This window comes from Homarus americanus, unplaced genomic scaffold (genome assembly GCF_018991925.1).
Source record: "Homarus americanus isolate GMGI-L3 unplaced genomic scaffold, GMGI_Hamer_2.0 scaffold49667, whole genome shotgun sequence".
Classification (NCBI taxonomy): domain Eukaryota; kingdom Metazoa; phylum Arthropoda; class Malacostraca; order Decapoda; family Nephropidae; genus Homarus; species Homarus americanus.
Genome location: NW_024738608.1, coordinates 2,324,075 through 2,347,382, shown reverse-complemented (window position 1 = coordinate 2,347,382; position 23,308 = coordinate 2,324,075). Strand labels below are relative to the sequence as shown.

Here is a 23,308-nt window from a genome sequence, read left to right as displayed (position 1 = left end):
GTGACATTAGGAATAAAGACAACCAGAAAAATGGACAATGAACGCTGCTCGTTATGCCGCAGAGATCACCTTCAGATGTGCAGGACATTCCTCAGAATGTTCCCAGTTAAGCAAACTTCACCCGAAAGGGAAGAGCGTCGCTGCTTCGCCTGCCTGGGTCGTAATCACCGGATAACGGAATGCAGCCAGAAGATTATGTGTGATATAGATGGCTGCTCTGGAGTACACTCGAGGCTTCTGCACTTCACGGGAATTCTGACGAGCAGTGGCTAGGCGCAACGGGGTGAAGTTGAACGAGGAGAACACCAGACCAGTTTCCAAAGGGTGAAGAGAGCAATCACCGGGGGCACCTACTAAATGGACATATTACCTGACCACAAGCAACCTAGAATGAGTCAACTTAAGGCCATTATGCCACCACCGGAATCGACAACCAGTGGAGTTAAATCATGGAAGACCGAAATCAGTACAGCCACCATGGGGAAAGGGGCTGGGAGTACACAGAATGTGCTGGTGACCACAAATAAAGGAAATCCGCATAGAGGGTTCAGGGAAACCATAACCAACAACGGAAGCGATGATCGGTATGAAGAACCCAACAATTGCCAGTTGTGACTACAAGGGTCCAGCAGAGTCGCACTTCCAAGGGGCAAAAAGAGCAGTGGTCACCAGAGCTCTCTTGGATTCAGGCAGCAACCGATCGTACTACAAGCATAACCTAGCTAACCAGCTGCAGGCAGAGAGAAGGCCAGTTTCCCTCTCCATTGGCATGATCATGAAAGAAATAGTGTAAACACCATAGAGATCAGTCTAAAAGTGGCTAGCGTAGGAGTAAGAAAGAGCCGATCCATCACTATCCCCAAGGTCATTGTTGCTGAGAATCTACCGTCTTCTCTGAGAGTGTCGGTCGCAGACACCCAAGACGTCACCATGTGGGAACACCTCCAAGGTACTGCGCTACACCAAGCACCGAAAAGAGTGGCTCTCCTGATAGGTCTGGATATACCACAAGCCTTAGCACCGTTAGAAGTAAGGACCGGGAAGGATGGAGAGCTGTTTGCAACAAGCACCTTTTCTGGGCTGGACTATAAATGGACCGCTTGGAATGGTGAGCCGTGATTATGCAGTGATCAACCACTTCGTCAGAATGGCAACACCGAACTCGGAGACAAGTCAGGCACTTCCGGGAATGCGACTCCGCCTACAGCAACGATGATCCCGTCTCTGTCAAAGATGAGAGTCCTGATGCAGTGGTCAACGTTAATTACTCAAGTGGACGGACACTACCAACTTCCCATCCCGTTTTGCCACATGAACCGGGACTCCCAGACAATAAGAAGCTTGCCGAACAACAATTGACGGGATTGAGAAAATGCCTCCTGAAGAACCCAGGGATCTCTCAGAGGTATCAAGAAGAGATGAGTTGGCTAATCAACAAAGGACATGCTGAGCGAATCCCACGTCAAGAACTCAGTATTGCGCCCGGGAAGACCTGGTATCTCCCATACCATCCTGTGTTGAATCCCAACAACCCATAAAAGGTGAGAATAGTTTTTGATTGTGCAGCTGTGTATGAGTCGATGTCATTAAACAGCCAGGTGATGCAAGGGCCAGACCTTAACAACAAATTGATTGGAGTCCTCATCAGATTCAGACAAGGAAAGGTGGCACTCATGGCTGATATCGAGGCAATGTTCCACCAAATGCGAGTAGTACCCGAACATCAAGACGTCTTACGATTCTTATGGTGGGTGGACGGACGACCAGTGGTCAGGGGCCCCCACCACTTACCGAATGACAATACATACATCTCTTTGGAGGTGTGTGGAGCCCTTCATATGCCGGGTATATGCTACAATGAACATTCCAAGATTACGGGGAAAGTCTCCATGACATCATCAAGAAAGCGAATCGTAATTTCTACGCTGACGATCTGCTTCTCTTGGTAGATTCGCCAGGGAAGGCAAAGATAATTACCCATCGACTGAAACGGCTGATGAAGAAGGGTGGATTCAGACTTACGAAGTGGGTCTGTAATCACAAGGAAGTCTTCAAGGCAATTCCAGACAGAGAAAGCCGTGGGAGTAAAGGAAGTAATTTTGAAAGACGACAGGCTCCCCACTGAACGAGCACTGGGAATCTTGTGGGACCTGGAGAAAGACAAAACAGGGTGGCATGGCGAAGATAAACTTCCTCACCTATCACGGGTACACGTTCCACGGTGCTACCGACCCGAGGATGCAAATCCAGTAGCTGCCATGCAACTACACCACTTCTGCAACGCCTCCAAGAAGCGTATGGAGCTGTATCGTAACTGAGGACCATGTGTGAAGATGGAACCCACCATATCTCCTTCGTGTGTGGCAAGGCCAAGCTAGCCCCCCTGAAACAGCAGACCATACCTCAACTCAAGCTCTGTGCAGCAGTACTGGCTGCCAAGGCAGACAAACAACTACGGCGAGAACTTGAATTACAAATAGAAAGATCAGTGTTCTGGACAGACAGTATGGCAGCCCTTCAGTACATATGAAACACTGAAAGACTCTTCCATTCCTTCGTGGCCAAATGAGTGGCAACGATACACGAGGACTCCAATGCAGAGCAATGGCGCCCTTTTGAAGTCGGCACTGAACCCAGCCGACAACGCTAGTCGTGGACTACATGGAGCAGAGCTCAACGAGGAGGGCAGGTGGATTCAGGGACCTGCTTTCCTCTTGTTGGAAGAAGACAGTTGGCCAAAGAGTCCAATGAGGATTCCAGACCTCACAGACGGAGACCCAGAGGTGAAGAAGGAAACCACGGTGCTGACGATGAACGCTGACCAGGGGGAGGGTATCCTCGTGGCATCGACTTCTGAATAGCGTAGTATGGATTAGAAAGTTTATAGAATGGCGGCTTGGGAAGCAAAAGAACAAACATCACCTAGAAAATCGGCTCATGGTCAGCGAATTGGAAGATGTGAAATTAGCCGTCTTGAGATTTATGCAAAGGAAAGGATTCCCTCGAGAACTAGGAATGTTACAACAGGGACAACCTGTGAGAGGTAGTGACGTGAGTCGGCTGGAACTTCATCTAGACATGGACGGTTGGATCAGAGTAGGTGGCTGACTGAAACATGCCACTTTCCACCCAGACCAGAAGAATCCCATACTGTTGACGCGGTACAACAGTATCACGGGGCTCATCGTGAGAGAGGTACACTGGACTAGAGCTGGGCACTCAGAACGAGAACACACTTGCAGCAAGAAGTACTGGATACCTAAATGCCGCAAATTACTCGACTGCACAAAACAGACATGTATGACTTGTCGGAGCAACTGGAGGCCTACCCATCAACGCCAAGCCGACCTGCCAAAAGATCGAGTGAGCCCAGCCGTTCACCTACACCGGAATTGATTGCTTCGGCCCTTTTGTGGTTAAACAAGGCCGAGCCTGGCGAAGAGATGGGGATGCTTGTTCACCTGCTTGACCACCAGAGTCATACACCTAGAAGTCCTCACCTCACCAGGCACCGACTCGTTCATCAACGCCCTGACAAGATTTACCTGCCGCAGGGGACCTCCCAAGGGTATTCGGTCTGACAGGTGGAACCAATATGATTGGAGCTAGCCGAGAGTTACAAGAGGCGGTGAGCGGCTGGAACAACAGTGACAAGGTCAGGAATGCCCTCCTACAGAAGCAGATAGAATGGCAGTTCAATCCCCCGACAGCCTCTCATATGGGCAGGGTGTGGGAGTTGCAAATCTGCACTGTAAGGAAGTTCCTCCAGGGAGTGGTGAGCACCCAGACACTAGACGATGAATGACTCAACACTTTGGTCTGTGCTGTAGAAGAGATCGTCAACAGAAGGCCCATCACCCCCAGTGTCTGATGACCCAAAGGATCTAGAAGCACTAACGCCGTTTCACATACTACGGATGAACCTGGAGACACTGCCCACCGGAGGCGATTGGTCCATGGCAGAAGCATACCGATGAAGATGGAAGCATGCCCAATTCATCGCAGACCACTTTTGGAAGAGGTGGGTAAAGGAATATCACCCGACACTATGTCGGCGTCAAAAATTCTTCAAAACTCGCCGTAATCTCCGCGCTGGGGATATGCCTTGATCTCTGGACAACCCCTCCCCAGGAGTCAGTGGATGCTAGGGAGAGTACTGGAGGCACTACCAAGCGAAGATGGCCTGGTGCGAAGTGTTAAAGTGAAGACAAAGGACACTGTTAATATGCCCAGCGATGAGACTCTCCCTGTTGGAAGTGGTAGGAGAGTGAATCTAATGGTAGGCCGTGATTTCGAGCGAAGTCCTACAGGGGAAGTGTTATGGCCACACACGACCATATGTTAAGTGAGGAGATTGTTTACAACTCCGATAGCTTACTAAGAGAGATGGAGCTGGTAGCAGCTGTGTGACTGTCTGAGGGGCAGACTATCGCCTTCTACTGTAGAGGCAACATCTTGATTCTTGTCAGCCAACATCTTCCTGCAGGACATTATATTTGTTCTCCTTGGTCTAACCGTACCCGAAAACATGAATGTGATCTGTCTAATCGTATGTGAACTCTAAATAACTTTAATATAATAAGTGTATTTATGAACTGTATATTGATCTTATTATTCAAACTGTGTCCTGATGTATCAGCAGTTATATGTGAAATGTATTCAACAGGTTTTGACCGAATTATACTCATCGCATCAACGACGAGGGTCTTATTGTCCTGCACAGCCACAATTGCTCCCATTTCTTGCCAGGATAGAGTGGCCAACACCAAGAACATACACACACTCACTCATTATCTTTCATACTCTAACTGTAGTAAATGATCTCTTCTACCATGAGTTCACCCCCCATGATATTCATTTGATTTACCCCTAGTCTTGACACAAGCTAACATCACCAATCAACAGTACATCCACCCATAATAATCACTCCCCAGTATGCTCTTCAGTCACTCACACACACACAGTATTGTTTTTCTACCCAGCAGTAAGAGTTTGACGCCCGTATTATTAAACAACATCTTCCCTTGAAGAGGGTCGTCGTGTTTCAACCCGAGTTTTAAACTAAATGATTCCTGAGGGACACCGCAGTACAGTACTTTACGGGGTGGTGTGGTGGTAAAATTAGCTAATTCCAATATTATAAATTAATTTTATTGGAATAAGTTCATTTTACTGCGACACCACCCCGTTAAGTACAGTACTGCGGTGTCCCTCAGGACTCATTTAGTTTAAAACTCGGGTTGAAACACGACGACCCTCTTCAAGGGAAGATGTTTAATAATATGGACGTTATTGTTCACTCTAGTAAGCCTTTTCCTGCTCGACTGATAGGTGGTCTGAACATAGAGCATCAATATTAAAATAAGTTACTATTATAACTGATGAAAAAGAGGGGAGTTAATATATTACTTAATCACTTAGCAAGCAGTAAATGAAAAATTGGCTTTCAAAACAAAAACTGCTGAAGGATATAATGTACAGTATAAGTATGTAAATATTAGAAGTACTGGGGTATATTCTTTTGAAAAGCAATTAAAAGTCTTTACATATATAAGAAAAATGTTTTTCACAACAAAATTTCACCTGCTACTATCTGGCCAGTGGTTCGATGAAGTGCAGCATAAAGGGCATCAGTACACAAGGCATAGAGGTCAGCACCAGTGAGTGTCAATGGCAGCAAGTCTGCAATCTGTTCCAGTGACACACTAGAATCCAGTGGTATCCTGAAACAAGTAATCCACATGAATACACCAGGGGTAATATTCATACGTACAAATTCTGGGACCTTGACATGACACTGTGACTGACTCCTGTATTCACCTCTGCAAATTGTACCTACATCCCTGACTGACGTCATAAGCTGCGAGAGTACATACACTTACACACACCTACTTTTCTACAGCATACAACTAAATTTTATCTGTGAAAAGTACTGTTGTTTAGACACCAACACCATGAACTCTGGAGTACTAACAAGGCATCAAAGACACATGACTTCCTCCAACTGGAAATCAAAGAAAACAAATATTCTAATAGTGTAAATCATGAAACTGATCATAATGTTAAGTTTCTAATCTGGCTTAAACACTGAATTAAGAACAAGAAGTTACCCATGCATTGCCAACTTACTTAGATGTAACAGCTTTTAAAATTTTTATCTGGCCAGCACGGTCATCACACACTCCCAGGAACACAAGCTTCTCAAATCTGCAACAAACCACTGATAAGTACATATGGTATGACTGTACAGCTGTAGTAAAAAATAGGAAAATGGTAAACAATTCTAATTACTATTGTACAGTAAAAACTAATCAATACCAGGCAGTCAACTGACACCCTTTTCCAAAGTCTGTCCTACACAAGAAAAGTTAAGCAATTCTAGATGACAATGAATGGTTTACTGTAAAGTGCTCCCTCCACGTACGTGAGTAATTGATGCATACGGAGCGGCGTGTACTTGGGAACCGTGTACTTAGGTACAGGTAGTTCTGCTATAACGCGATAATTGTGTTCTTGTAAAATATCGTGTTATAGAAAATCGCGTAATAGAAATAACAGGGCTTATGGAGAAAATAGGGTTAGGTGCAGATTACTCGAAATCGAAAAAATTTAGTAGTTAGCCTAACACAAAGGATAGCACAGTCTAAATAAATGTTACATTCATATCTAATAATGAAATCATACAGTAAATGTAACACTTTACTTGATGGGGGAGAAGGGTGATTTTGAGGTTGATAAAATCGAGCTTCTCTTCAAGTGTTATATCCTTTCTTTTACGATCATCACCGGGAATTCTATCACCAGAACGCTTCTTGTTGATATTCTTCTTTACTATATTCACAGTTAATACAGTGGGGTATGCTATAATTAACGGATCCTACTACGAATATTCCTATAACGAACAGTTTTACCTATAAAATTGAGAATGCTATAACGAACGAAACTCCTACAACGAACATTATTTAAATTTTTTTTTTTTTTCCTAATTTATTGTTTTTTTATTACAAATATTAATTATATTCTTTATTTCAGGGGTTTAGATGCATATTTATGCACTTTTTTAAAATTTTTACAATTTTATATTATATTTTTCAGTGTTAAGTGGTTGTATTTGGGGGCCTAGAACGGATTAATCCTATAACGAACGAATGCTATAACGAACAAGGTTCTAGAACCAATTAGATTCGTTATAGCATACCCCACTGTACCACAAAATTGGAGAAATAGTAAGCAAAAATCGCGTTATAGCAAACAAGCGTTCGCGTTATACAAATATCGTTCCTAATTCATAAATCGCGTTAGAGCAAATTCGCGTTATCAAAACAAGCGTTATAGCAGAACTCACTGTACTATAAACTAATTTTGAAAAAAAAAAAAAAATGGTTCTGGGACCCCTCAAGATACATGCCATGAAATCAAAACTGGTCTTTCAAAGCACTTTTTCTGCACATAACCTCTATGAAAGTTACCCTCAGTTAAATATGTGTACCTTAGTTATATAAGGTGAATAATATAACAGAAATAAGCCCTTAAATAAGAAGAATAAACACTTTCTTGCCATTGTCCAGTCAGTCTATTATTTCCTTCTTGCGTACCAGGGTCATCGACTGGGGGGTGAGGTGGCCTGTGAGATGGCATGTTGCCATTGTTACATGTAATGAAATCATAAAAGTTGTGTAATAATCATTACAATACTCTAATGTGGCTTAGAAATAAAGAAAATATAATATACGTGGGAAGGAAACATGTGTAGAGGTAGTGGGCTGTCAATGCGTCGCTAACTTGCCACTCACCCGGCCTGCGCTCCCACCCCCTCCAATGTGATGTCATGGCATACACACAAATTTCAGACACTCGGAGTCAGCCAAGTGACTGTCTACCATAAGAAGCGTCTAACCTCCCGCAGTTTTCTATTGTTTTTTGTGTGCATTCTTGAAACATCATTGCTATTGTTTTAGCCATAAGTTCAAAGCATAGTGCTAGTACTAAACTAAATGCTGCCCCTAAAAGGAAGAGTAGCAGTTATGTACTGGAAGTGAATTAGGTGTTATTCGTTGGAAGAAAAGTGGTGAGCGTGTGATAGGTATAAAAATAATACTTTTAAGTGTCACTTAGTATCTTATGTTCCCACTGAAACCCTATTTCCATTATTTTTTATGGCCAGAAATTCCCAGCTTTAATTTGCGATTTTCCAGTCCCTAATAGCCTCGGATAATGAGGACCCCCTGTAATTAGTTTATCTCGTGGTTGCCTCATGGTAGTACTGTATTGTTCAGTGAAGAGGCATCCCCCAATCAACTCCTGCAGAGTGTTGCTTCTCAACCAACTGCTGTGGCTATTCCACCTCCAACAAATGATCCCCAACAAACACCATAGATCACAACTCCATAATCTAGTGTTTTTTGCTAATGGTGTGTTAATTCAAATTTGTTATTATTTATGTGTTAACAAATAATTTTCCTGATACTTTTTTCTAAGACTCGCAACAAGGTGGCTTTGTTAATATTTGAGTATCTAATTACTGTAATACTCTAAAACATTCTTGATGTTTCTATGACCAGATATAATTTGGTCAGGAATTCATCCTCCCTTATTAAAAGTTGTGTTATGGTAAAATGGTTTTTGTTTAGCACAGCATATTTCAGGAATGAGCTAAATGGATGATATCTATACAACACTACAAAGTATGTATGGTTAAATGACATTAAGTGATAGGAGAACCTGTGATTACACTTGATTTCAACCACGACTCATTAAATCAGGTAAATATTTGTCAGTGACAAAGTAATACCTACCTCTCTATCTTCAACACATGTTACACAGGTAAACAGTTTTTCATTCAGTTAGTTCAGCATAAACATCTTTCAGTTAAACAACAAATTTTATAGTTAAAATGGTAAGAAAAATAAAGTAATCTGAAGGCTGGAATATTATTACCATAAAGAAAATAATTTTGATGATTTCCCGAGTAATTTAACACCTTCGTGTAGAGATGGCCTAGTGTCTCGAAATATGACTCGCATCACTTAAATGTATTGGGCTTACCTTCCAGGGCGGAGAAGAGCAGGGTCAATAAGATCTGGCCGATTTGTAGCCGCCAAAACGAATACGTCAGCTATACTTGCTACACCATCCAACTCTGCTAACAAAGCTGACACTATCCTGTGAAGAGAACTCTACGATAAAAGGACTTTTCTAACTCAAATCACATTCACTGACTAGCACTATGCAGTCTCAATTAGGAAATCCTCACAAAATTCTACCAACTGTCTAACAATTAACTTTAAGATTATTCAAATTTACATACTGTATACACCCTAGCCTTTATCTATCCCAAAGTGAGTACAGTACATAAAAATCTAGACAGTACATAAGCAAGGTGCCAACTCATACCATTTGGTGCTTTTTCCAATGTTGTGTCCTCAACCAGTAACCTTTTGATCCCACAATTATAGCAGCTGACATTGTGAATATATAGACCAAGTATTTCACACTACCTGGGGGTTAGGCTTGGTTAGGTTAACAATGGGGTGTTCAATCATTAGGTGAAATAAACCAAGGTACCAAATCTTAATATTGTAGCTCTTTCTAATCCTGAATTATACTGTGGACATACACAATCATGTCCTTACATACAGTAGATACAGACTGCCAAACTCATGAAATTTCATCAACAAGAAACACAATAAAGTAATTAATGGGGAAGTATCAGCTATGCCATTAAATGCATTTTTAGTGTCAAGCATTTCCCCATTCTATAAAAATGCCCAATACTGTTCCTTGTAAAAAAAAAATTATATAATTATACTTACGGAACAAGAGGAAGCATGAATCAGATAGATGTCACACATTACCAATTGTACATAACTTTACTTTAGATACAAGAATTATAATATGTCTCTAACCAGACTGCATATTATAGGGCCTGTGAAATTTGGAGTTCTTAAGTTGGAAAACTCTAAATTCAGATGATTGCTGGCCTGACCATTACATTAAAAATATCGGAAAATTCCATGATATTTGAAATCATGGTATACTCTGTACAAGGGGCCCCGGGTTATGAATGGGTTCAGTTCCTGAGGACGTTCTTAAGTCAGATTTGTACGAAAGTTGGACACATGCTATGTGCATAACGTACTTACAGAGCAAATTTTTAAATCCCACTATATCATAGCCTAAGTCCTTATATACATCTAAAATCACTTAATTTAAGATAAAAGAAGAAATAGAATGACAAAATACAGTAAATGAAAGTAAAAAATAAGTCATGGGTAAATAAAACACTGTAAATTTCAAGTTTAACCCCATTCGTATTGGCGAGCATTCGTAAGTCGGGGGGACCCCTGTACAGTAAACACCTTGAGTATTGGACACCTTAGTAATGATATATCCTAAGAACGACACAAATCTTGGAAAAAAAAATATTTTAGAATTTGAAAAAATACCTTGCGGGTCATTTTTATTGTTGTGGAGTAATGCTGAGTGGATCACATGGTCCTACCAGCCCAGCCCGCTTCACAACAATACTGTACACAATACTGAAAGGTTGCAACCTTTTCCATTTTACTGATTTTTAAATAAACCTATAATTCGACCCTAGCTTTTCAGAAATACGAGGTATAATCCTAGAGCAGACATACAGTAAGTTGTAGAAACACAACATCAATGAGTCCTGGTCGTGAGCCCGTGACCACCACCACAACAGCTGACGCTATGAACAGTGTTATCTTCTCTGAAACTGAATTTCCTCCAGTTACCAACCCCAAAGAGAAATAAGATAAAATAATATATACAAATAAATGTGAGGAATTAATAAAAATAATACATACCAATAAATAAAAAATCCTGCATTGCCATTTGGCTGCTGGGCAACAAAAATTTTCAATCACTTTGCTACACAATGGGAGCAACTCAAACTGCAGAGATCCTTCAACCCCCCCCCCCCCCTCAGTGTGACCTCTTAACCAGAGCTTACCGGTAAAAGTAACTAAATAAATTTACTTGAGTATTGTACTCAAGTAACATTTTTGCATATTTCCTTTTTAAAAAGTACTCAAATTTTTTTGTACTTTTACTTAAGTGTGGTTTTCTAATAATTTTACTCCAACAGAATCGAAAAACAAAAATTGTTACTCATTACATGCAAACTAATAATTATTTTTTTAATTAATTATTAACCATGGTAAAAGAGTTGTGTGGGTGGAAGGTATAGTGTGGTTCCATGAAGAGTACGCTGTGGGGGAACACCAAGCGGTCACATACCTAGAGGTCTCGTGAAGTGAGGTGACGTCATGTCATGTAGCAGTGGCCATGACAGCGGACTTTCTCTTTGATCTTCTTGTGTCCATTAGCACCTTGACCACCCACCTCACCTCCCCTACCCTCTTATGCCCCCCTCCCTCATCGAATCTCCTCTCTTCTCCCCACCTTTCCTTCAGGGGCTTGGTCTTCCTTGTGATTCTAAAATGCTTTACATAATTCCATCTTAGATATAAAGCCTGTATCTATAAACAGTCGACCCTCGTTAATTCGGACTAATAGGGGGGGGAAGGGTGTCCGTTTTAGCCGATTTTCCGAATTAACCGATTTAGGGGTTAATATTGCATTATATTTCAAAGTCATTGTTTTCGTCACGATTTTATCCCACTTTCCACTGTAATACGTACGTAATTTCAGCAAAAATATTACATTTCCGTGAATGTATTATATCAAGCACAGTATGAATAGAATACCATTGTAATATAACAGTATTTTAACCGAAAACTACTAAAAAAACGAATAACATCTCAAGAACATCGGAAGCTTAGGTAAAGTCTTTTGTTTTCGTCATGTATTTTATCCTATTTTACATTGAAATACATCACGTTTCAGCAAAACTACTATTTATTTCCAAGAATATATTCATTCAGGCGCAGTTTAGGTAAAATATACGTGTGATGTAACAGTTTTTTAACTGAAAACGATTCGAAAAACACGTACCCTCTAGCCCTGTTCAAGGAGAGGACTGGGAGAAGCTGTTTGGTGCTGCAGACGATGACAAGGAAAATGATTTGGATGGATTTTAATGAAAATATTCAGAAATATGGTATCGTAGTATTTATTCAAGTCAATTAGGATAGGATATTAATGTAATACAACAGTTTTTTAACTGAAAACCAATCGAAAAGCGATTACGGTAACATCTTTTGAACGAAAGAAAGCGAAAGTCATTGTTTTCGTCACGATTTTATCCCACTTTCCACTAATACCTACGTCATTTCAGCAAAAATATTACATTTCCGTGAATGTATTATATCACGAAAGTATGAATAGAATATCACTAATATAACAGTATTTTAAACGAAAACTATTAAAAAAACGACTAACATATCTTGAACATCGTAAGGTTAGGTAAAGTCTTTTGTTTTCATGTAGTTTATCCTAATTTACATTGAAATACATTACGTTTCAGCAAAACTACTATTTATTTCTGAGAATATGGAAATGTAATAATTTTGCAGAAATGACGTATGCATTACAGTGGAAAGTGGGATAAAATCGTGACGAAAGCAATGACTCGCTTTCTTTCGTTCAAAAGATGTTACCGTAATCGCTTTTCGAATGGTTTTCAGTTAAAAAACTGTTGTATTACAATAATATTATATCCTAATTCACTTGTGATGCAACAGTTTTTAACTGAAAAGAATCGAAAAACACGTGTACAGTGGTCCCTCGGTTAACGAGCGCCTCGGTTAACGAGATTTCGGTTAACGATTTACCTTCCATAAGATTCCTAACTTCGGTTAACGAGCAATCCCTCTATTAACGATTTTTTTACTAGCCGACTTCAACATGTTTTCACTTGCATTTGGCGGTCCACCAGCTGTAGTATTAGTCCGCCAATACAGTAGTAATCGGTTTTAGGGCTTAAATTCCTTACTATTTTAGTAAATATCAAGAAGTTTATACTATTTCAATAATTTTAAAAGTTTAATATTAAGTTTTTTTAGTCATTTTAACAATTATTGAACATAATTGAAGGTAGAGAAACTAGTTTCTGGCGTACCATCCAACCTGTTAACACACCAGAGAAGCATTAGTCTCTCTCTGTTTTCAGTGGAGGTAACATCTTGCTTGAGACTCTCTTCAACTAAACGCTTTTTTTTCTGTGTTTCCAAGCAAATTATTGGTCATTTTGAAATATATTTTACATATTGACAATATATAATGCAGTGCAGTGTTGATTTAAAGAAAATAATCTTGAAATACACCAAGAGAACTAAAATTTTATGGGTGAAATGGTGCCATGGGGTAACTTCTCTTCCACCCCAATGCCTTCTCTTCTTCCTTCTCCTCCACCCCCATTCTAATTCCCATCATCATCATCATCATCCAGGAGCCTTCTACATACACACCTCAAAGTAAGTGTACTTTTCTACCTTTTTTGTTGAATTTAGGCAATTTTCGGTGAGCTGGAACCAATTACCCAAAAACCCATTGAAACAATGGTTTCGGTTAACGCGTTTCTCGGTTAACGAGCAACCTGCTGGAACGGATTGTGCTCGTTAACCGAGGGACCACTGTACTGTCTAGCTGATACGGCAGAGCCCTGGTCGCGGAGGCTTTGTTTTTGCATCGGCCCTTCTTAAGTAGCCTTTAATTTTAGATTACAGTACGTTGAAATTGTGTTTACCGGTATATTCTTATTTTCCAGAAATATGACAAGTTGGTATATAATACAATGTTACGGTACTTTTAATTTACAGTGACCCCTCAGTTAACGAACTCAATCCGTTCCAGAAGGTCGTTCGTTAACCGAAACCATTGTTTCAATGGGTTTTTGGGTAATTGGTTCCAGCTCACAGAAAATTTCCTAAATTCAACAAAAATGGTAGAAAAGTTCACTTACTTTGAGGTGTGTATGTAGAAGGCTCCTGGATGATGATGATGTGCATTTGAAGTGGGAGGTGGAGGAGGAGAAGGGAGAAGAGAAGGAAGTGGAGGTGGAGGAGAAGCATTTTACAGCTTCTTGGAAGGTGAGTCACCTTCCATGAAAATGTCAGGAACCTCTGGACTGACAGATTCTCCACCATGAATATCCTCTCTCCTTCTTGAAGTGGAAGGCTGAGGGATAGCATCTTGTTCCCTCTGCCTTTTACTGAAGAAAGTGTCAATTGTGGTCTGTGGGGCACCTGTCCTCCTCACCATTAACTTATGTTTAAAGAAGGAGACCACTGAGTCCTCAACATGACACAAAGTTAGTTCAGTTTTTTCCACTTCTGGGTGCTTTGAAGCCAGTTCCCTGAACTTCTCCCAGTAGTAAATCACATCTTTCAACTGTTTAGCTGACATATGGTCATCACTTTCAATTTCCTCCTCACCACTGTCAGCCTCTACCTGTAACATCTCATCCAGTTGCTTCAAGTCATCAGGAGTAAGTTCCTCCTCATGAGACATCACAAGCTCTTCCACATCATCCTCCTCCACTTCAAGGCCCAATGACTGATCAATGGACACAATCTCCTTGTCCAACTCTGTTTCTTCCTCAAATCCCTCAAAATTATGGACTACTGATGGCCACAGTGCTTTCCATGAAGAATTGAGGGATCTAGTGGAGACTTCATGCCATGATGACACAATCAATTTTACAGCCTCCAGGATGTTGAATTGTGTCTTCCAGAACTGTTTCAGTGTTAGTTCAGGATCATTGGAAGTTGCCTGATGACACCTCCTAAACATTTTCTTCATGTAAAACTTCTTGAAGTTGCTGATCACATTCTGGTCCATTGGCTGTATGATTCATGTAGTGTCTGGAGGCAAAAACAACACTTTCACAAAGTCAAATTGATACTCCAAAATGCTGGCAAGGTCAGGGTCATGACCAGGAGCATTATCCATGAGGAGAAGAACCTTTAAAGGGAGTTTATTGGTGGTTAGGTAGCTCTTGACAAGGGCAAAACACATCAACAGCCCATTCATTAAAGAGCTGTCTTGTCACCCATGCCTTACGGTTGGACTTCCAATACACTCCAAGTTTTGTTCTTACCACTTTCTGTTGCTTGAACACCCTGGGGTTTTCAGAGTGGTAGACAAGCATAGGCTTCAGTCGGAAATCCCCTGAAGCATTGGCACCAAGCAATAGAGTGAGACGGTCTTTCATGGGTTTATGCCCAGGTAAAGAGGCTTCATCTTTGGTGATGAATGTTCTTTTGGGCATCTTTTTTCCAGAACAGCCCAGTTTCGTCCACATTGAACACTTGCTGTGGAAGATAATTTTCTTCTTCCATCAGTTTTTTAAATTCAACTAAAAACTTTGCTGCCCCTTCCATATCAGCACTAGCAGCTTCACCATGCCTAACAACACTTAATATGTCACTTCTTTTCTTAAATTTTTCGAACCAGCCTTTGCTAGCCCGAAAATCTTCAAATTCTGTGCCTGAAGAACCAGGTTGATCTGCCTTTAAATGTTCATAAATCTTCCTGGCTCTTTCACAAATGAAATCACCAGAAACTGAATCACCTTTCATCTGTTTTTCCCTAATCCAGATGATAAGTAACCTCTCAGTTTCTACGATTAGGGATCTACTTTTAAACACTCTTGTAGATTTGTCTCTCACTTTCACTTCTTTAAATTTGTCTTTCTGTGCAAGAATTGTCGACACAGTTGATGCCGACATGCCATATTCTTTGCTAAGCACATTTGATTTAATGCCTTGTTCATGTTTTTTTATGATTTCCTGCTTGGTTTGGATTGAAATAGATTTTCTTGATCTCTTAGGCCCCATGCTGGATTCAAACAATGTCAACACGTGTTTTTCAAAGTTAAACTAGCTGTAAATAAAGAATATTTTCTTTAAAATAACACTGCACTGCACTATATATTGTCAATATGTAAAATAAATTTCAAAATGACCAATAATTTGCTTGGAAACACAGAAAAAAAGCGTTTAGTTGAAGAGAGTCTCAAGCAAGATGTTACCTCCAGTGAAAACAGAGAGAGACTAACGCCTGTTTGCTGTGTTAAGAGGCTGGATGCCGCGCATTAAACTAGTCACTTTACCTTCAATTATGTTCAATAATTGTTAAAATGACTAAAAAATTGAATATTAAACTTTTAAAATTATTGAATAGTATAAACTTCTTGATATTTACTAAAATAGTAAGGAATTTAAGCCCTAGAACCGATTAATGTATTGGCGGACTGATACTAAAGCTGGTTGCCCGGTCAGTGCAAGCGAAAACATGTTGAGGTCGGTTCGTAAGAAATTCGTTAACCGAATTGAAGATCCTTATGGAAGGCAGTTCGTTAGCCGAGGCGTTCGTTAAACGAGGGGTCACTGTACAAGTATTCATTTTTAAAAATACAGAAGACACCAAACAAATACGAATACGGATATTTGCGTGACTCTCCCGCCAAAAAAGACCAAACAGCTGGTACTCTCTCCCTCAGCCCTGCCAAAAATAGCCCAATGACATTTTTCTTGTTTATTCATTTCCAATTTCTCACATTAACTGGTATTTTTTACTTCATGTTGCCTACATCAGATAAACTACAGTAATTGAGGTTAGACACTGTTATAAATTTGATTACCGGGTACTGGCAGGATGCCGTTAGAACCACCTGACCCTACCAACAGTGTTGCAAGTCAGACAGCATTTTTTTTTTTTTTACATTTTTGGTGTCTCCATTTGTAAATTTTTTTTTCTGTGGAGTTTGCACAATAGTAAACTGTTTTACCTACAGTATTGTAAAACGATTTGGGAAAAGAAATGCTTGGTAACATAAAATTTTAATCGGAAAATCTTGAAACTGGCAACTGTGCTGAAGACGATGACAAGGAAAATTATTTTGACGGATTTTCATGAAAATATTCAGAAATATGGTATCGTAGTATTTATTCAAGTGAATTAGGATAGAATATTATTGTAATACAACAGTTTTTTAACTGAAAACCATTCGAAAAGCGATCACGGTAAAATCTTTTGAACAACGAAAGAAGCGAAAGTCATTGTTTTCGTCATGATTTTATCCCACTTTCCACTGTAATACGTACGTCATTTCTGCAAAAATATTACATTTCCATATTTATTTCTGAGAATATATTCATTCAGTCACAGTTAAGGTAAAATATACTTGCGATGCAATATTTTAATGAAAATACCCGGTACTTAGAAATACGGTATCGTAGTTTTCTTTTGTTACAAATTTAATTAACGAAGATTGATGCTTCAAATGTAATGAAAAAAAATTTATGTATCTATAAATAAACTTTAATAAATGAATACTTTATGTTTTACATCATCCTGTGCTACTATACCATGGATTTGGCTACTTTGGGCTTGCTATGACGACGCAAGAGATCTGCCCTGGCAACTGTACCGACACTCACAGCTGGTGGTGCGTCGTTTCCATTGTTTTCTGGTAGTTACTGGTAAATATTTTTCAACCTAACGAAACTATTACCCGTTTAGAGGTCGACCCCCAATTCTTTGCCAAAAAATTTGGTCTTAAAAACTCGAACTACACACAGGTATATACAGTAAATAAGGACATGGGGGGCCAGGGGTTTTTTAAAAGGGGGGGAGGGGGGGGGGGCAGCAATAGTACACGGATTTTTAACATTCACGGGTATCTCTGTTACCTAACCCCCGCGTGTTAAGGGCCGACTGTATTTACATTTTTAGTAATAAATAATACCTCAGACTAAAGTTAGGATAATATAATTGACATTGCTGGATTCCTTGCAAGACCAAGAATATTTTGAATATACACGTCATATATTTTGCACAAAAGATAACATATTTGCTCTTTCTAATAAAATTCTTAAATTAGATCTAAAATTTGTATGTCTAATGCAAAATCTATGATGTTTATATTCAAAATGATCATCATATTGAAAGAATTCCAGAAATGTAAATTGTATTCTGGCCGGGTAATTTGTATGAATTTCATGAGCTAAATAAAGAAATTATATTTCACCCGCGTATATGAGTAGATGCACCACGTAAAGTGGGAATTCCGGTTCTGGCAGGGTACCGCGTAAATGTAGAAACGCGTAAACGAGAAGCGCGTAAAGCGGGGTATTACTGTACTTACAGAACAAAGTTTAAAATCCCACTATATCATAGCCTAAGTCCTTATATACATCTAAAATCACTTAATTTAAGACAAAAGAAGAAATATACAGTAAATGAAAGTAAAAATAAGTAATCAGGTACAGCAAATGAAATACTGTAAAATTCAAGTTTAACCCCGTTCGTGTTGGCGAGTGTTCGTAAGTCAGGGACCTTACGCACGCACGCACGCACACGCACACACACACACACACACACACAAATTTTAAGTCACATTTTAAACTTTGTAAGTAAAAGTTTAGAAGAGAAGTAAAACATCAGCACATGACTGAATACCTGCACTATGACAATAAGAGTTACCTGTCCATTACTCCACCTGAGTCACCTGAACGTCCACGGTTGGGAGCTAAAGAGTCCAACTCATCAAAGAAAATGACACAGGGAGAAGCAGCCCGGGCTCGACTAAACACTGCCAATTGAGAAAGCAAAGTACAGGTACAGCACTGTATATAAGTTGCATTTATTTATGTATTACCCAAAAATCATGAAGGCAATTTGTATTTACTGTATTTAGAAACTTTAAATATCAGGGATAATATCTTTTTTCTGTGTTAACCCTTTGGATGCGACATGCGGGTAAACCCGCCCAAAATATTATATTAATTAAATGCGACAAGCGGGGATATCCCACGGCCTTGAAAAACTTCCCCAAATGAGACGACATGCGGACATATTATGTATTGAGGTATAGGAGTATTTCCTGAATGCAATATAGCTTATTTTTGTACTATTTTGTTTGATATTATCTGAATATGTAATACATATCTAAATTTGCTGTTTAGTTACCAAATTGATTAAATTTATTTGCCATATACCAGACATTGATTTATACCAATTTCCTGCATTTTTGGGTATAAATGTCATTTTTTCTCTAAAATTTGCACACATATGTGAATTTTTGTTCCAGATTTGGAAAATATACTAAAAGTTCTCTAGGAAAAACATATAGAAAATGTGATTATATGAAATTCATTTTTGGCAGGATAATTGACACTTTTCAGGAACCGGCGCGAAATTTAATTACGCACCTAAAGAGTTAAAGAGGTTAAATTTTTTTAGGAGAGGGTCATCAATCCACGGCCCATAGTGTTAAAATATACTTTTTCTAAGATTCTTTAATATCGTTTTTTGTATATTTTTCCTAAGGTTAACTATTCTCTTTTTTTTTTGGCATTTTCAATCATCTTAAGGAACCAGCAATGTAGGTGCCAGTTAAACCTTTTTGTTTTATATATAATTTTCTACTTTACCAACTTTTGCTAAGAGTTTAACATAATACAGTACAGTATTCAAACCCATCTGACCACACTCCAACTCCCTGTCTCTAAGTTTATGAAAGTAGAACTTTCTTTTCTGACTTTTCTCAAGTTACTTGCCCAAGGCTTAATAACCTTCTTCACTACTCTTCTATTACAATACAGGCAACAGCAACCAGTAGCCTTAGAAAGTATAAAACTCCCCATTCTCATGTAAAGTAGTCATTTCCATCCACAAATAAAAATCTGAATAATTCATAGAATATGTTAATATTGCAAATTAAAAACTAAATACCCCATATACTGTACAACCATTTATTCCAAGAGCAGGATAAAACTGAAAGCGAGGAATAATTTCAATGCCAGACTAACCTTGACGCACATTTTCCTCACTCTGTCCGACATACATGTTAAGTAGCTCTGGACCTTTTACTGACATGAAGTTTAGTCCACATTCAGTAGCCACAGCTTTAGCCAAGAGTGTTTTGCCTGTTCCAGGTGGTCCATACAACAGCACTCCTGTAGAAATTACACATATTTAGCCTGACAGCTTTAATACCTACTTGAAAAGTCCAAGGATATACATAACAAACAAACGAAAAATCAAATTTCCAAACTGTACATCTTTATCATCATTTTTTGGCCTTTACAGGGGTGCCACAGCTCTTCAGCAATTTTGACACATGTCTAAATCACTACTTTAACACATGCTTTCACAAGCATTTTGACACGTTTTGTCACATACCTACATATTATAAGTTTTCCTGATGCTAGTCATTGCCACAGGGACATATGTGTATCAGATTTTAAAAATTTTGCAAGAATATCTATTATTTTATATGATTTACCATAACCAATCTTATCTTTTGATGAAGTGACTTCCTGCCCAATAGTCATTCCCCTTCCTCCATTAAAAAGTATAAGTAAACTTTATTATATGATAAAAATATTTCTTTGTACAGTATTGGCATAATGGAAATAAACTGAACTACAGTACAAACATAAACTAAACTTTATTTTAAGAATCAAACTATAAGACTACAGTACAGCAGTAATATCACTGAAGGCCAAGATAAAATAATAAGTATACATGTAGAAGGTATACAAATCTACACCTTAAAAGTACTGTACTGTACTGTACTGTATAGTCTGGATTTACGCGGTCAATGGAACCCGTGGAGGTCCGCGTAAAACGAGAAACGCGTATAAACGAAATAACAGAACATATGGGATTAATTGAAATAGAGACTGGGCCAACCCCCAAACTACACTTTTTCCGACACAATATGTATGTTGAAGTAAAAATAACATCTTAATTTTATGATGGTATGCACACACAATTAATATTTAAGAGAAATACAGTCGCCGGTTAATGTCCATTCAAATAATGGACTCAACTCCCCCCCCCCTCTTCCCACAATAGCTGGCTCCGCCCTGTCTGAGAAATGTTTGGGTGAAAACAGTAGGCTTACATGCTTAGAAATGAATAATACCTCAGACTAAAGTTAGGATAATATAATTGACATTGCTGGATTCCTTGCAAGAAAGGGAATATTTTGAATATAAACATCATATATTTTGCACAAAAGATAAAATTTTTGCTCTTTCTAATAAAATTCTTAAATTAGATCTAAAATTTGTTTGTCTAATGCAAATTTTAGGATGTTTTTATTTAAAATAATCACCATCTTATAAGAATTCCAGCAAAGTAAATTTATATTCTGGCCGGGTAATTTCTTTGAATTTTATGAGCTAAAAATAAATATCTTCAGTAAATAAACAAATTATACTTCACCCGCGTAAATGATGAAATTTACCGCGTAATTAAAACATTTCATTCTGGCAAGGTGCCACGTAAATGACCAAACGCGTAAACAAAAACTGCATAAATCCAGATTATACTGTACTTATAAGTTTACCTTATATGGTAATAAATAATTTCTTTGTGATGGCACAATGAAAATACAGTATCCCATATTATATATTTTGAACATTAAACTAAATAACTTCATGATATGAATCAAATTATAATACAGTACTGTACTAGTACAGGTTGTACCTCTATTCCGGCAACCTCGGGACCTGACCGGTGCCGGCCCGTGGAAATTGCCGGACCACGGAAATTCACCCTTTTCCTGGATAGATAGTGACTTGTGCTTATGCTTGGAAGCACTAGCACCACTTTCTCTGCATCATGGTCTCTTTGAAGACATATTGAAGGGTTAAATGTCGTATAGTAGCTTCTCAAATTTCGCGAGTTTTTAATTCAACGTATTTTATTGGAACACAAAAAAAATAAAAATAAAAATTTTGACAGCGGAAACTTGAATTTCGACGGGTTTGAACGGCCCACCAACATGCAGACGACGTGCATAATCGTGTAAACAGCGTCATTTCTCTTATGTACAAAAGATTCATTATTGTTTATTACTGAATGTCTTTTTTATTGAATTAATGTTTATGTGTGCAAAATGAGCAATACAATTAATTAATAATACGTAAAATATTAAAACACACGAGGAAATGACACAGCATGGTTTTCGTTGATTACAAAACCAGTGACTGACTGGTTCTACATTCCTGTATAAAACTGAAGAAAATAAGACCTTGGTTGTAGCTGTAGTAAGATTAATATGGTTGTTTTAAGTAATGTTATTTAATGTTAATAAATGGAACAATAGAAGTAGCTAACGATAATGGTAAAGAAAAAAGAGAGATCGCGTATGTAAGTGCACACAAGTGAAAACATATCGTCATTATTTTACATAAGAATATGAAAGAAACACTTATTTACTGTTCATATATATTCTAATTAATGTTTCTGAATTTGTTTTTATTGAATTAATGTTTGTGTGTACAAAATTAACAATACAATTTATTAATAATACGTGGAATATTAAAACACGAGGAGACGAGACAGCTGCCGGCATTGTTTATGTTAAAGAAGAAAATAAGACCCTGATTGTAGCTGTAGTAAAATTAATGTAAAAAAATGAATATGGTTGTTTGAAGTATACCTGTAATGTTATTTAATGCTAATAAATGGAACAATATAAGTAGCTAACCATTAATGGTAAAAAAAACCAGTGAGACTGCGCATATGTAAGAGCGCACATGTGAAAACATATCGTCATTACTCTACATAAGAATATGAAAGCAACACTTATTTACTGCTCATATATATTGAAGGGTTAAATGTTGTACTCTGTATAGACAAGCAGAGAGAGAGAGGCCGAACTGCCGGATGTAAACAAACCTTAACTTCCCGCGGCTTTGTTGTTTTTTTTTTTTTATGGGGATTAGCCCACCCGGGCATAGGTCACTGACCCACATTGGGGCCTGAGGTGCAAAAATTTAATACTCCTGTAATAATAATAATAATTCTGATAAGTAAAAACAAAAAAAAACAAAAAAAAAGCTGCCTATCTACCTATTGGACAAACTAAAATCGTTCCGGACCACGGGAATTTCCGGACCACAGAATGCCGGACAAGAGAGGTACAACCTATACAAGGTAATACTAACTAAATATCTCTGAAGGTTAAGCTTAAATTAATTAGAGTTTATTACAATAAATTATTTTTCCTCGAGATGTAAATAAAATTAGTAATACAGGAAGCCCCCCAAATAGCGGGGATTAGGTTCTCAAAATGGCCGCAAATCGCCAAATCCGAGAATAACATTTGCTGACCACGGGGGGGGGTACATTTTTATGTGTATACAAAGATATGTATATGCCCTTTATGTGTTTGCCCTTCAGACATTTATTTCTTTTACCTGTATTGTATATGTGTGTGTGTAGACACAAAACACGTCCAAATAAATAACTGAAAAAAATCTTCTCACAAATAATCAGAAACAAATTTATTAAAAATGTGACATTCTACCCTAAAGTCTACTCCATGCTTTATTAATAAAGTAATAAAGTATGGCCTTGA

General features: G+C 38.5%; 1 protein-coding gene across 2 annotated transcripts in view; it reads right to left on the bottom strand.

Annotated features, from left to right (window-relative positions):
- The window catches only part of LOC121874108 (peroxisome assembly factor 2-like), a 53,696-nt gene that overhangs the window by 2,354 nt on the left and 28,034 nt on the right, over nt 1-23,308 (bottom strand). For both annotated transcript variants that reach the window (XM_042378053.1, XM_042378054.1), the window contains 5 exons: nt 19,743-19,889; nt 18,415-18,523; nt 9,046-9,162; nt 6,130-6,207; nt 5,584-5,723 (listed from right to left, as the gene is read on the bottom strand). In XM_042378053.1, the coding sequence (XP_042233987.1) occupies nt 5,584-5,723; nt 6,130-6,207; nt 9,046-9,162; nt 18,415-18,523; nt 19,743-19,889 (591 nt within the window). The remainder of the gene's footprint in view (nt 1-5,583; nt 5,724-6,129; nt 6,208-9,045; nt 9,163-18,414; nt 18,524-19,742; nt 19,890-23,308) is intronic.